The sequence below is a fragment of the Ictidomys tridecemlineatus genome, unplaced genomic scaffold (genome assembly GCF_052094955.1).
Source record: "Ictidomys tridecemlineatus isolate mIctTri1 unplaced genomic scaffold, mIctTri1.hap1 Scaffold_90, whole genome shotgun sequence".
Taxonomy (NCBI): domain Eukaryota; kingdom Metazoa; phylum Chordata; class Mammalia; order Rodentia; family Sciuridae; genus Ictidomys; species Ictidomys tridecemlineatus.
This window is the reverse complement of record NW_027526137.1, coordinates 871409-884955: the sequence shown is the minus strand read 5'-3', so window position 1 is coordinate 884955 and position 13547 is coordinate 871409. Positions and strand designations below refer to the sequence as shown.

Here is a 13547-nt window from a genome sequence, read left to right as displayed (position 1 = left end):
AGAGGAAGAGTGCACCTCCTAGCAACAACTGAGACATATATCCATATGTGCTGGAAAACACCATCAAAAGTGAATACAACTCCAGCAGGTTTTTGATGTAGATAACAAAGGCCTATACTGGAAGAGAATGTCTGAAAGAACGTTTATTTCAATGAGAGAAAGCTGATCCTGGGTCGAGATGGATGCTACTGCTTAGTGGAAATGCAGCTGGGGACAGTTGAAGTCCTTGCTGGTGTGACACTCAGAATCTCCTAAGGCTCTGAAGGGGTACTCAAAGCCCAATTTGCCTATAATCTGGCACTGAAACAAAAAGTCTTGAGCTACCAGGAGCATCTTGAATGGTTTACATGCATTTTTTGCCCTGCTATTGAAAACTACTGTGCCCAGAATAATCTCCCCAAGAAAGCATTGCTCATTCTAGACAATGTGTCATACCACACAGTAAATATGAGTGATCTTTCTGATAATGTAAGAATAGAAGATCTTCAAGACAGTATAGCTGACTCAATCTAGCCCATGGGTCAAGGTGTAGCCTCAGCCTTCAAAGCTCATTACCTGAGAAGGACTTTTGAGTACACCCGAGAAGCAGCAAATGGCAAGGATAAGCTGTGATCAGAGAGTTTTGGAGAAATGGCATAATGGATGCTGTAGATAATATTGTAGTATCTTGGGAGAAGATCAAGCTAGCAATGATGAACAGTGTGGGGGATATTTGACTAGAGTGTGTTCATTCCCAGAGTTTTTCTCAAACAGATACAATTGCACAACTTCAATAAAACATTGTGACCCTTGCCAAGAATGTAGCCCTGGAAGAGATGGTAGAGACTGACATGAACCAGTTACTGTGATCCATGAAGAAGATCTTTCAAATGAGAAAGTGATGCAGCTGGAACTGGAGCAGGAAGCAGGACAGGAAGTGGGTCCTCCCTACATCAGCTGACCACAGAATTGTCTGCAGCCTTTTCTCATTTTGAAGCTGACTTGCAGGTCCTTACCAGTAACTGCTCTAATGATAAGTGAAAATTGAAAGTGTCAAGAATAATCAATGGCACAATTAGTTTCTACCAGGAATTATTTGAGAACCAGCAGGTTCTTTATCAAAATAAAAGCCAAAATCACAAATATACTTCAGTGTCGAGATCCAGATAGACCTCTGGGCTTCCAGATGTTTAATATGCATAAACTTTCTGCTGGTATTTCCTTTTTTTTCCCCTAGATGTAGACGGACACAGTATTTTTGTTTTATTTTTATGTGGTGCTGAGGCTCAACCCAAGACCTCACACATGCTAGGCAAATGCTCTAACACTGAGCTCCAACTCAGAAAGGTATTTCCTTTTTCACAATTTGAAGTATCAGATTTTGTCATTAAAACTGTATTTACATCTGTGAAAACATTTTTTTATTTACATCAGGAAAAAAAGAGAAAACTTGCAAAGAGGAGACTAGCCTTTTCAGACATTAGAGCACAAGATCAAGGCCCCATAATTAAAGCAGTGTGAAAGTCAGGCTTATGGATGGGAACAGAGAGTTCAGACATGGATGCAGATAGATTTTGCAAAAGATAGTTCAAGATAACTGGTTGACTGTTTGGAGGAACATAAAATTAGATCTATACCTCACAAAATATGCTCAAAACAGACCAGGAATCTGAAGAGAAATGTGAAACCATGCAAGTGTGCATGAGTGAATTTCTCTTCTTTTTTAGAAATGGGGTCTAGCTGTTACCCAGCTGTTCCTGAACTTCTGGGCTCAAATGAACCTCCTGCCTCAGTCTGCTGAGCCTAGAACTTGAGGCACACACCACCACTCCCAGAAGTGGATGCCTTTTAACCTAGGTATAGGGAAAATTTTTCAATGACTTGAAGCCCAGATTAAGTGAAACAAAATATTAATCAATTTTGGCCATATCAAAGTATAATCAAAATAAAACATTTCCATGGGAATGCAAACAAGGTCAAAAGGTATTGAGTAACTGAAAGAAAATATTTGCAAGATATTTCACAATAAATGGGCTAAATCCCTAACTTGCAAAGAATTCTTAAAGATTGAGAGGGAAAATACTAAAAATCCAATAGAAAATTGGACAAAAGACAATTCATGGGGCTGGAGATATGGCCCAAGTAGTAGTTCGCTTGCCTGGCACGTGTGAGGTACTTCAGCACCACATTAAAAAAAAAGATAATTTATAAATAATTTAGATTCTGAAATATGAAAAGAAGTTCAATCATACTTGTAATCAGAGAAATACAAATTAAAGCTACACATTGTTTCTCATTACCTTCTTGCATATATCAGAAAGTGTGTGCCAGGCACGGGCATGGGCCCATTAGTCCCATCTATTCAGAAGGCTTGAATTCAAGACCACCCTTTGTGGCTTAGTAGGAAAAAAGGAGGCACATGAGGACACAGAAAACAGGTTGAAAGGCTAGCCTAATCAGGGACATTATGATTTCAGTAAGGAACTCAATGAGTAAAGTAGAAACTCGAGGACATAAAAAGAGAAATAGAACTCTTCCAGATAATAGTCAACTTATAAATGTAGGTAGAATGACAATTAGTCAATCATCAATTGGTAGTGAACATCATTAGAATTGTTCTTCAAAATAATTCGTCTGGGGGCTGGGGAATGTAGCTTTGTAGTAGAACACGTGCCTAGCACATGTGAGGTCCCTAGGTGTGATTACCAACATCCACCACCAAGAAAAAGTCTGATGCACCTTTCAAAAATGTCAGTGTTTGGTCAGATTAAAGGCTAAAGAGACTGGGCAACAGAATGTAGTCTGATATTTGGGAGAAGGAAACAAGGTTGACTATAAAATAGAAAACTTGCAAAATCTGAATAAGATTTGCTATAAGTTTTATAGTACTGTGTCAGTATTAATTTCCTTTGATGGTTGCACTATGGCCATGAAAGGCAGTGTCTCTGTGGAGTGGGTATACACACATATGCACAGAAAAGGAAGAGTATAGAAGCAAGCTGTTTGCAGCTTGATGTCCAATGTCTCAGAGCAGAATGTGTGAAGGAAGAGAATAGCATGTGGCGCCAGATGTTAACATTTAGAGAATCCAGGAGGTGGCAAATGGGGAGATTTTTACAACTTTCCTGTTAAATTTCAATTTGCCAAAGTGAAAACATAAAAAGAAAAAAGCATAATCTGAAAGGGGGAAATTGCACTCTATCTCATGTCCCAAGTGCAACTTTAGCTACTGAGTTGTTGGAGGCAAAATCAGCATCCCAGTCCACAATTGCCCTGGAAAGCCCTTCCTCTTACCCTTCTAAGGGTGCTCCAATAGAAGGAAAGAAGTAGATGTGCTCTTAGGCTTCTCTGGGGCAGAGAGTTGTAGCATACTAGTCCATCTGGATGCAGTTACATACGGATGATGTATAAAGACACTTTCTAAAGCAGAGTACTGATATAATCTGGATCATAGCCCCTTTGAGATCCTGTTCAGAATTGTAGATCCCATCTCTGCAGAAAAAAAATTGCATACCTAGAGTTTTCAATTTAATTTGGAAGGGGATTTATGAATCTCATGAAGACCATCCATTAATAACCCCTATTCAAGGGCCTTGAGCTGCAGTGAGGGCCTTTCTAATGGGTTTGGCTTGTGAAGATGGATGATGTTCCTGAGAGCCAGAATGGGACTCTGGATGAACATGTCATGATTATATGATGGGCCAGTCTACCACAGCTTGTTGTTGAGCCAGTCCTGAGGATTTCAGAGAAACATAGCTGCTATTTACAGAGCATTTTCTACATGGAAGGCACAGTGCCAAATGCTTCCTGGAGATTTGTGTGGTCATCCCAGCTCATCAAAATGAAGGCTGAGATAAATTATGCAAGTTCTCCACACACCACCAGAGAAGGCTCAGGTCTGGATCTGTCTGACACCATCTTAAGCACTTCTTTTTTAATACCTTCATTTTATTTATTTATTTTTATGTGGTGCTGAGGATCGAACCAGGGCCTTGCAAGTGCTAGGCAAGCGCTCCGCTGCTGAGCCACAACCCCAGACCCACCTTAAGCACTTCTTCCAACTTCACCCGAAACCAGGTACATTTAAGCCTGCTGGAGGGGAAGGCCATGAGGTTTCCTACCCCTGATGTTAGCTTTTATGTCAAGCAACTCTGCTTTATCCCAGATTCACCACACACACCAGAGTCTAGAGAACATATTTAATGAGACACAGATGGTGGCATTACTGTGACTGGACCTTCCTCAGGCCATCTGTGTCCCACGCTATGGGTATCTTTGGATGTAGTCTTCTATAAGATGCTGGCCATGCAAATCAGCTTCTGGCTGTGGTTCTTCCTATCATGCTGTGACTAGTAGAAGGTCCCACACATGATTCTAATTAAAGACGACTGTCATCCAGAAAGGTAGAGAAGAGGTGTTAGGGGACAAGGTATAGAGGTGAGTTTAAAAAAAGCACAGTAGTAGTGGGAGGAGTGGGGAATATCTAAAAAGTGGGAGCCAACGCTTTGTCCAACAAATGCCAGCCTACAGATGTTTTCTAAGGACATAATACTTTGTAACTAGAATAACGTGATGTTGACTACACAGGAGATTCAGGAATAACCAATATCTACGTGACAGAAATGTGATGCAGTAGTGATAGACATGCAGATTTAGGGGTATTAGGAAAAGGGAACTTAGCCTTTGCCCCCCCCATTCAGTCCCAAAGAGAAAGAGGAAGCAGGATAGGGACCCACCACTGACCCGACCTCATGTCACACTCCTTAAAGAATTTCAACAGTGTCCCCTTGTCACTGTTCCACCCTGAGGTAGGTCAATACCACTTTCCCCATTTTCCAGATGGGGAAACTGAGGCAAAACACAGCAAGAACCTTGCCTCAAGCCAACTGGTGGCACAGCCGGATAAGGAGGGTGCTGTTTCACCCCCACCCCCCACCCCCAGAATGAGCCAGCAAGCTGGGTTGTGTCCTGCTGGCTGAAGTGTCTCTTGGGCTTAGTCACAGGTGATGGATAGTCATCACCTGCCCTCTGCCCACCACCTGTGTATGTCCAAAGCCAAGCACAGTCTAGGGTGGGGAGGAAAGGGACAGACAAAAGCAACCCCAGCTGTCCAGGGACAGATGGCTAGGAGACCATGTCCTGACATCCCCTCCTGCAACATCCCTGTCCCTAGGGCCTGTAAGGTGCAAACCCCAAGGCTGGGAGTGGCTTTCCCACTGAAAAGCCTGGGTCCTACCCACCTTCCAGGTCTGGACATTCCTGCATGAGCTCTACACCTCCTGCTTCATTCTTCCTCCAGCAAATATTCCCATTTCTTAGGCCTCAGGACCAAACCAAAACTTTCTGGATAGTCATCTCTGAGCTCTCTGGAGCTCTTCACAGACTGGCAGCAAGACAAAGCTCCAGGGACAAATGTGATCCCAAGGAATGCCACACAGGCCTATTGTACCCAACTCCTTTACCTGACCTGGAACCTCCTCCAGGGACCCAGTTCCTGCTACACACTGGAGGCCAGGACACCCTTCTTGGGCTGGGCCCACCACCACTCATCTCAGAGCACCAGGATAAGGGGGCTGGGCCAGAGAAAGAGCAGCAGCAAGCACACCCACCAGGAGAAGCCCCACAGCAGGAAGCCTCCCTTTCCTGATCAGGGAGGGCAGGGACCCAATGGACTGATGGCCCATGGACGACTTAGAAGAACCTCAGGTGGTGCCATGGACACAACCTTGAAGAGCCCCAGCCAGGGATGATCAGAAGCTCCCAAAGAGGCAAGGGACCAGAAGGGTTGGTCTTCAGGTAGAATCCAAAGCCTATTCCAGAGCAGATGGAACAGGCCCAAGGCTGGATGTATGCAGCTGGCAGGCTCAGGTCTCACTGGCCACTCCTCTGAAGCCCTCTGGGGGTCTTTACCTGACCAGTTGCAGAGTGGCTTGGACAGGAGCAGGGAGGGACATCTCTAGAACCCAGAAGCCTTGGCCCTAGGGGATTGGGGAAGGCTGTGTCACTGGGGAAGTAAGAGGTCCTTCCCTATCCCCCTAGAAAGTCTCACCCTGACCAAGGAATCCTCTAGTGGGGGTGGAGGGTAGGGGATACACTGTGACCCCTCACAGCAGCACACCAAGTTAACAGCCAGGTGCAGATGCCCCAAGTCCAGCCAGCACCTGAAGATCATCAGTCCTGGTGGGCACTGCTCACCCACTTCTGGCCCAGCAGGAGTGAAGATATCCAAAGGATGCACCCAAAAGGTCTTCAGGGCAGAAACAGCACACTGGCTTTGACAATGCCAGTGGGGTGGGTGCCAGATAGGCAGGTGGTGTGCCCAGGGCTCTAGGCATCCAAGTCTGGATTGGGCTCCTGGAAGAGTGACTGCTTCCTCAAGTTGAGCCGGGCACACTTGGGGCACGTGGTTGAGTTGTCATAGTAGCAGTCCCTGGGGGCAGAAAGACAGGCTGGGACTCTTCATGTAAAATTATACCATGGGACTCTCACAGCCTCCTAAGTTAGCTTCTATTAACCCTCTACAAACACAGAAACAGGCTCACAGATGTTCAGTACCACAGGATAGGAGCAGGGTCTTCATCCATGTGTCACTAACCTTGAGGCCCACGAATGTGCCTCTGCTAAGGTCTGCACATTACCCAACGCTGCAGGCTCCTAGTTAGTGGGGCTCAGCCAGGCAGTCACACCTAGGCTCCACACTTGTAGCTACTTGACTGTCTCTACCTGTTCATGCCACTCTGGTGCTTCTACCCATGGTTCTAAACTGTGTGTCAAGGCATGCCAGGGCACTTCAGAGAGTGTGTGGGGCTCTACAAGCTCATTTGCTTCTTTGAAGAGAACACAGCAATATTTGAAGTCTGTGAGGCACATGCAGACTACTAGCTCAAGGCAATTTTGTGACTCCCTAGCTGTGTAGAGCTGAGATGTCATCAGTTGCTATGAGAAACAGCAGAAGCCCAGCAAAAATCAGTGTGGGCAGAACATGGGGAATAGTGTCCCACTTGACTTCAGGGCCCAGGATGTACACATGTATCATTAGTAGAAAATGATACTTATTGAACAACAAAATTCAAAATGCTTTTCTTCTAATTTATGTGTATTATTTTTCCAAACAGCCACTAAATAAATCTTTAGGACATAAATCCTGATAACACTGTTTGGACATAGGTACTTAGGAATTAAAAGTGTTAGTTTTTTTTGTTTGTTTGTTTTTTTAAGTAACTGAGGCACTAAGGGTTTCAGGAAGTAAAGCTTGGGAATATTTGGCCTGTACTGACCTGAAGAGTGAATGCCACTGGTGCAGAAGGGAGCAAGTGCAGGGCCATCTGAGCTGCAGCAGTCCCTTCCCAGCTCCGTGGGCATTCATTCCTAATAGGATTTTTAATTTAGTCAGACACCAGGATCTAACTACATATCTCAGAATCAGCCAAGGCCCAAAGGTCTGTTTCCCTTTCTCTCGGGGACAGCAGTGAGGCTCACACAGACCAGCCATAGCTGAGGGCAGACAGAGTCACAGCTGAACTCAGCAACAAGTCTGAAGTTGGGTCCAGGCCACACCCTGTGGAAGATGGCTGAGTAGTCGGCACACACACATGTGTGGCTGTCAAATGGGAACAGCACATCGCCCTCTCTGCAGAGCTCACACAAGAACCCCTTGGCCTGGCACCACTGGTAGGAAGGGGAAACAGTGTGGAAATTGAAGGTGGACAGGTAGGTGCCAGCTCGGGCTGTGGATATGCTGGACCCAGCTGCTGCTTCTGCCAATCCAAGCTTTCGAGTCTGGAGGGCCAAAGAGCAGCTTCATGGTCCCTCTGGTCCAGACCCCAACCATGGAGGGCTATGGAGATCCACCTCACAGTCTAGCTTGATGTGCTTGGCGAAGAGTGTGTGGGTCTCAGTGAGTGAGCAGCCCAGGCGGCCCACATGGACATCCAACAGATCCTGGATGGAGTACATCTCATCGTTCTCCACAAAGTGCTGCCGGTCCTGGAGCTGTGAGCCAGAAGATGTTACCCCAAGCACAGAGCAAGGGCCCTCCCCTCCACCCAGGCCACTCCCATTGTCAGGGCTCAGGGTGCTGAGGAAGGTACCTGTGTGTGGGCTCAGGAACAGAATCCAGGAGCCTGGGGACGCCTAAGAGGGTCATGGAGCCAAGGCCATGTTTCTGGGTCTATATGCCCCTCTGATGCCCCTTTAGCCACAGTGGTGGTCCCACTACTCCCCTCTTTCAGTCCTTCCCAATTCTGGCTGTCCCTGTTCCTGGTCCCAGTTCCCCAGCTTGGCACCTGCCCCACACTCCCTGTCCCCTTCCCTGCTTTCTCTTGTCCACTGTGCCTATCTCTGACATACACTCATTTTTCTTGAATTCCTGACTGATGGTCACTCTCCAAGGGTACAGAACTCTCCTGCTTGTCCTATTCACTGTTTTCAGAATCCAGACCAGAGTCGTGAATGTTGGTTGAAGAATAAACAGGTGGTTGATTCTAAATATTTCTTTTGGTTGCAGTTGAACACAAGACCTTTGTTTTATTCATTTATGTTTATGTGGTGCTGAGGATTGAACTTAGGGCCTCACAAATGCTAAGCAAGCCTTCTACCACTGAGCCACAGGCACAGCCCTAAACAGGTGAGTTTTTTGTTTTTGTTTATTTATTTAGTTTTCGGCAGACACAACATCTTTGTTTGTATGTGGTGCTGAGGATCGAACCCCAGCCTCACGCAGGCCAGGCGAGCGTACTATCGCTTGAGCCACATCCCCAGCCCCAAAGAGGTGAGTTTTAAAACTTGTGTTTGGGATGGGGTTGTGACTCAGCGGTAGAGCGCTTGCCTAGCATGTGTGAGGCCCTGGGTTCGATCCTCAGCACCACATAAAATAAAATAAAGATATTGTGTCCATCTACAACTAAAAAATAAATGAAAAAATAAAATAAAACTTGTGTTCCTCCTGGGCTGGGGTTGTGGCTCACTGGTAGAGCGCTCACCTAGCATGTGTGAGGCACTGGGTTCAATCCTAAGTACCACATAAAAATGTATAAATAAAAATTAAAGATATTAAAAAAAAAGACAACTTGTGTTTCTCCTGTGGGAGGAAGCTGGGCCAGGTTCACCCCCATGGAGACTCACATGAAGGTTGAAGGACATCTTACTCATCTGTTTCCAAAACTGAAATATTCAAAGAATACTTCTGTGGGTAGACTACCTGATGGCTTATTATCAACCTGGTGTTCCGGCACAGTTTGGGAGGCCCAGACTGCTACAAGCTAAACATACACAACTACCTGGCCACAGAGAACACAGGTTCTTTCTGCCCTGCATCGGTACCCAGGTCATGGGGTTTTGAGAGGGTTAAATAAGATGGTGCAGGATCCATAAGACACTGGGGGCGCTCAGACGCCTGCACTCCAGGCCTGGCCACTGGGGTGCCTTGGGCTTAGCACTCCCTTCTCAGGGCACAGCCTCCGCTACACCTAGTGGCAGCACAGCAAGAGCTGCTTGTGCGCATGCGCCTGCTGGCAGGCGGGACTCACCACGGCCGCAATGTTCTCACGGTAGTGCTTGTAGATGAAGCTGTCCTGCATGGCGATGGTGGCCAGGGCTTCCAGGACGGAGGCGCTGAGGTAGAACAGGGCAACGACGCACTGGTAGGCTGCGTCCTGGGAGTCAGAAGGGGCAGGCATCAGAGGGATGGGAGGGAAAGAGTCCAGGACACAGCGCCTCTCCCTACTTGTCCCCATCTGGCCTGGCTCAGGTCCCTTGCAATCCGCGGCTGCTTCCTCTGACTCCCACCCGCCAGTCCCCAGCCTGTCTCCTCACAGAGGTGGTGTGACGAGTGCAGCCCAGGGGAGCTGAAGTTCCTCATCTTGGGGACCCAGAAAGCACTGAGATGAAGGGTCCCTGCTTGCCCTGCAGGTGGCTCCAGCAGGAGATGGGGACAGCTTGGAGTCTAATAGGTGGAAGCTGGCTCAGGGCCTGAGATGTGCAGAGTGGTCACAGACCTGGCTCCAACACGGCCTCTTTGACCAGTGAGAGGACAAGGCCATTTCCATTGTTCTGTTTTTTTTCCATTTTGTTGGGTTTATTTATTTGTGTTTTTTTTTTTCCAGTTCCTGGCATATTTCAAAGCAAAAGAGTTGAAACGCTGCTGTTTTTAGTTGTAATTTAGCAGAGATTTCAAGAGTCCAAGCAGGAAGCCTCTTGAGAGTGGGTTCCTGGGCCCTTTCTAGTGGGCAGATATCCCGTATGAGGGTGCTGCTGGTCTCCAGGGCCTCACAGTGGATCTTTTTTTTTATGTATATCCTTTGTGTATTTTAGCATATTTTACTTTTAAAACAAATTTTGTACAATATCAATGTATTTCGGAGTAGTTGAACAGTGTTTTAAAAAAAACAAAAAAAGCTGAGTATATACTAAGCCATAAGACTCAGTTTCATGCTGTTATCATCAGACTACTGAAGAAAAAAAGACCTGAATTACAATAACCCATCTAGAAAAATTTTCCAATTCAAATTAGAAAGGCTTCAATTTACAAATCTTTTGAAAGGGCAATATTAATGCAATTCACATCAGAACATTCAGTTAATACAATTAGCAAACAAACCACAATTTTGCTATATGACAGAATTTTCTACTGGTCTTTCAATTCCTTCAGTCTTCTGATTGCAGACTTGACTGTGACGGCAGAAGTGGTGTTATAGGTCCAGGCACCACCAGCCACTGTTTTCATGCAGGAACCACAGTGCCAGATCCCCACAGCCCGTCTCTTCATCTTGGTTTTGCCACAGAAGGAACATGTGTACTTGGCATGCTGGCTGATTTCGATTTTCTTCACCATTTTCCGGAGGGAGGCACCGTAGCGGGTCCCATATTTACCGACGATTCCGACTTTCTTAGTGCGTTTAGCCATGTCGCCGCGATTTAGGCCCGAGACCGAAGAGCCACAGTGGATCTTACACAGAAGAAAGGCCACATGCCATTTGTGTTCCCAGATCCTTTCTGTCAGCCCTATGTAGAAGCCAGTGGCAAGAGAGCCCTGCAGCATGCGTGGCCTGGCCACTGGGGAGTCATGGCAGGGGCCAGCCTCCGGGACCCTGCTCCCCAAGGTGAAGGCAGCCCTCTTGGTAACAGAGGTGCAGGTGGATAAGGAGGGGTGGGGCTGTGGTTATGGGTAAACAGTGGTCACAGGAGATAAAGCTGAGCAGCCCAAGAGGACATTGACCAGCAGCACAGACATCGACCTTTGCTTCCACCTCAAGCCTACTAGCTGCAGGAGCCCTGGCTGCTGGCTGAGGCTGGGCCAGCTCGGCCTTGGAATGTGCCAGGAGACATCTCCAGGGCAGCCCCACCATGTCCCAAGAAGCCAGTTTCCCAGGGAAAAGGCCCAACTCTCCCGCTTCCCACCAAAGCCCTCGGCTGGCACTCACCAGGGTGACCCAGGACATCTCCCCGCCGTGGGCGCCAATGATGTACAGGACAAGCAGGGCAGTGGTGGCCACAAAGCAGAAAACAGACACAAACATCACCCAGCCCTGGATCAGGGGTATGGGCACCAGGGAGGACGTGATCAGGATCCATACCAGGCCCCCGAAGATCTGCAGAGAGGAGCAGGAGTGGAGTCAGACCAGAGGGGTACACAGCCCCCAGGGCACAGCTGCAGGGGGGTGCTGGGGGTGTAGAAACAAAAGAAGGAGGCCAAGACAACTGGGTGGGCATATTCCTTGCCAAAAAACGACCCTTTCATCCCCCAAAGTCCTGGACTAGGTCTCCAACCTCAGTCTTTTCAATCACCCTCAATATCACTTTCCTTTATTTTTTTTTAAATACAGTTTAATTTTTTTTTAGTAGTAAGCCTTATATCACACTAACATGCCCGGCATCGTCAGACACACTTGACAAATATTAGCTCAGTTATCTCTCACAACAACACTGGTGGAGGAAGACCCATGTAGAGAGGACATGGACATAATTTGTCATTTCTAAAAAGAACTTAACATCATTCAGCACTGTCACGAGAAGGCTGTCCTGAGAGTCTATCCTCACTTACATGGCTATGAAAATGTCCTTTCTTTTATGAAATACTTACAATCAGTCGATTCTTCTGATCTTGGCAAAGCAAATCAGCTGCACTATGTTACTGGGTTTTGTTGTTTTGTTTTAAGATTTGACCCCTTCCACCTCCAAGTTCAGGAAGTGCTTTGTTGGAGCTGGGGTTGGAATGGAGATGGTCCAGGTCAGTCCTGTCTCCTTGGATGGCCAAGGACAGGTGTGAAGGCTGCACACCCTGGGGTTAGCCAGGGGGCACCCCAGCTGATGTCCCCAGTGTCGGTGAGCTGTTTTCAGAAGGGAGCACGGGGACGGAGCAGAGGCCCTAACATCTTCAGTGACCCCACGCTGGGGCTGTCTCTACCTCTCCTTGATCCTCTTTACCCCAGTGGCCATCAGCCCAGCCTCATCTGCCTGACTCCCTCCAGGTGAGGCCTGGACTAGGACACGGGAGGAGGTAGCTCTGGAGGTGGAGGTCTCCAAAGACCTGCAAAGTGTGGCACTGTCTGAGCACCTGGGCTGAGTTTCCAGTCCTCCATCCCCTGCAGTGGCAACCCTCATGGTGCCTTGACCCCATCTTGTGTACCTGCTGCCCACCTTCTAGGTAAGAAGTACCACCATCTCCACAGTGTCCTCTAAGCCTCTTGGCTGGGGATCATCAGGGACAGTCACATTGGGTAGAAAAATCAGTGCAATAAAGTATCTGGGTTCATCTAAACAAAATTGTTCTGAATTAACCAAATGTGGGTGTCTCACTGCCTGATGACACGCAGCAGGGCCAGTGGCACACACTGGACAACCTAAAAAATGAAAGTCCACCGGGCATGGTGGCACATGCTAGTAATCCCAGTGGCTGGGGAGGCTGAGGCAGGAGGATCATGATGAATTCAGAGCCATCCTCAGCAGTGGCGAGGTGCTAAGCAACTCAGTGAGACCTGTCTCTAAATAAAAATACAAACAGGGCTGGGATGGGGCTCAGGGGTCGAGTGCCTCTGGGTTCAACCCTGGTAACTCCCCACAAAAAAGTGAGAATCCTCCAACCACCTGGGAGAGGGTGTGTGCAGATTTCTTATCGTTGTGTTGAAGATCGACCAGATGACTCGACCTCTTCCTCAAAGGCACTGACCCAGGGATATGAGCAGGTCAATGGCTGTGCAGGACAGGGATGAGGAGGAGAAGGAGGAAGGCATGGAGGAAGGAGAGTTGGTCAGTCATGTCCAGCTAGTGGGCAGAAAGAGGCATCAGCCTGGGACCCCCTCTAGGTCTGGTCACCTGTGCCCATCTGAGGAGCTGGATCTAAGGTTCCTTGTCCATATGCTCCCGGGGGGTCCTGCACATCTCCTCGGGCCTCAGCTTGAGCAGAAGTGTACCTGGTTAGTGGTGATATGGCCCTTTCCCCAACCAGGGGATGGTGGGAAGGAAGTCCCCCTTGCATGTAGCTGCTGACTCCTGGGGGCCCTAGGAGGACCACTGGCTATTCCTCCTGGGTTAATGGGCCTTGGTGTTCTGGTGAGTGGTCACAGCTAGAC

At 47.7% G+C, this 13547-nt stretch overlaps 2 protein-coding genes across 2 annotated transcripts; both read right to left on the bottom strand.

The window, feature by feature from the left end:
* Window positions 1-6306: 6306 nt before the first annotated feature.
* LOC144374828 (myelin and lymphocyte protein-like) lies at window positions 6307-11852 on the bottom strand. The gene is made up of 5 exons (XM_078037591.1): window positions 11838-11852; window positions 11400-11567; window positions 9507-9632; window positions 7808-7971; window positions 6307-6409 (listed from the first exon to the last, which is right to left on the bottom strand). The coding sequence occupies exons 1-5, from the start codon at window positions 11850-11852 to the stop codon at window positions 6307-6309; spliced, it is 576 nt and encodes a 191-aa protein (XP_077893717.1).
* On the bottom strand, window positions 10582-10915 carry LOC101966922 (large ribosomal subunit protein eL43). The gene has a single exon (XM_078037597.1). The coding sequence runs from the start codon at window positions 10880-10882 to the stop codon at window positions 10604-10606; it is 279 nt and encodes a 92-aa protein (XP_077893723.1). The 5' UTR covers window positions 10883-10915; the 3' UTR covers window positions 10582-10603.
* Window positions 11853-13547: the final 1695 nt, after the last annotated feature.

Bases quoted from the DNA above. Each gene is read 5' to 3' on its own strand.
- LOC101966922 (XM_078037597.1), bottom strand. From the start codon at position 10,882: ATGGCTAAACGCACTAAGAAAGTCGGAATCGTCGGTAAATATGGGACC.
- LOC144374828 (XM_078037591.1), bottom strand. The intron at 9,633-11,399 runs GTGAGTGCCAGC...TCTGACTCCCAG, and splicing joins AGATGTCCTGGGTCACCCTG to GACGCAGCCTACCAGTGCGT. The intron at 7,972-9,506 runs GTGAGTCCCGCC...TCTGGCTCACAG, and splicing joins GTGAGAACATTGCGGCCGTG to CTCCAGGACCGGCAGCACTT.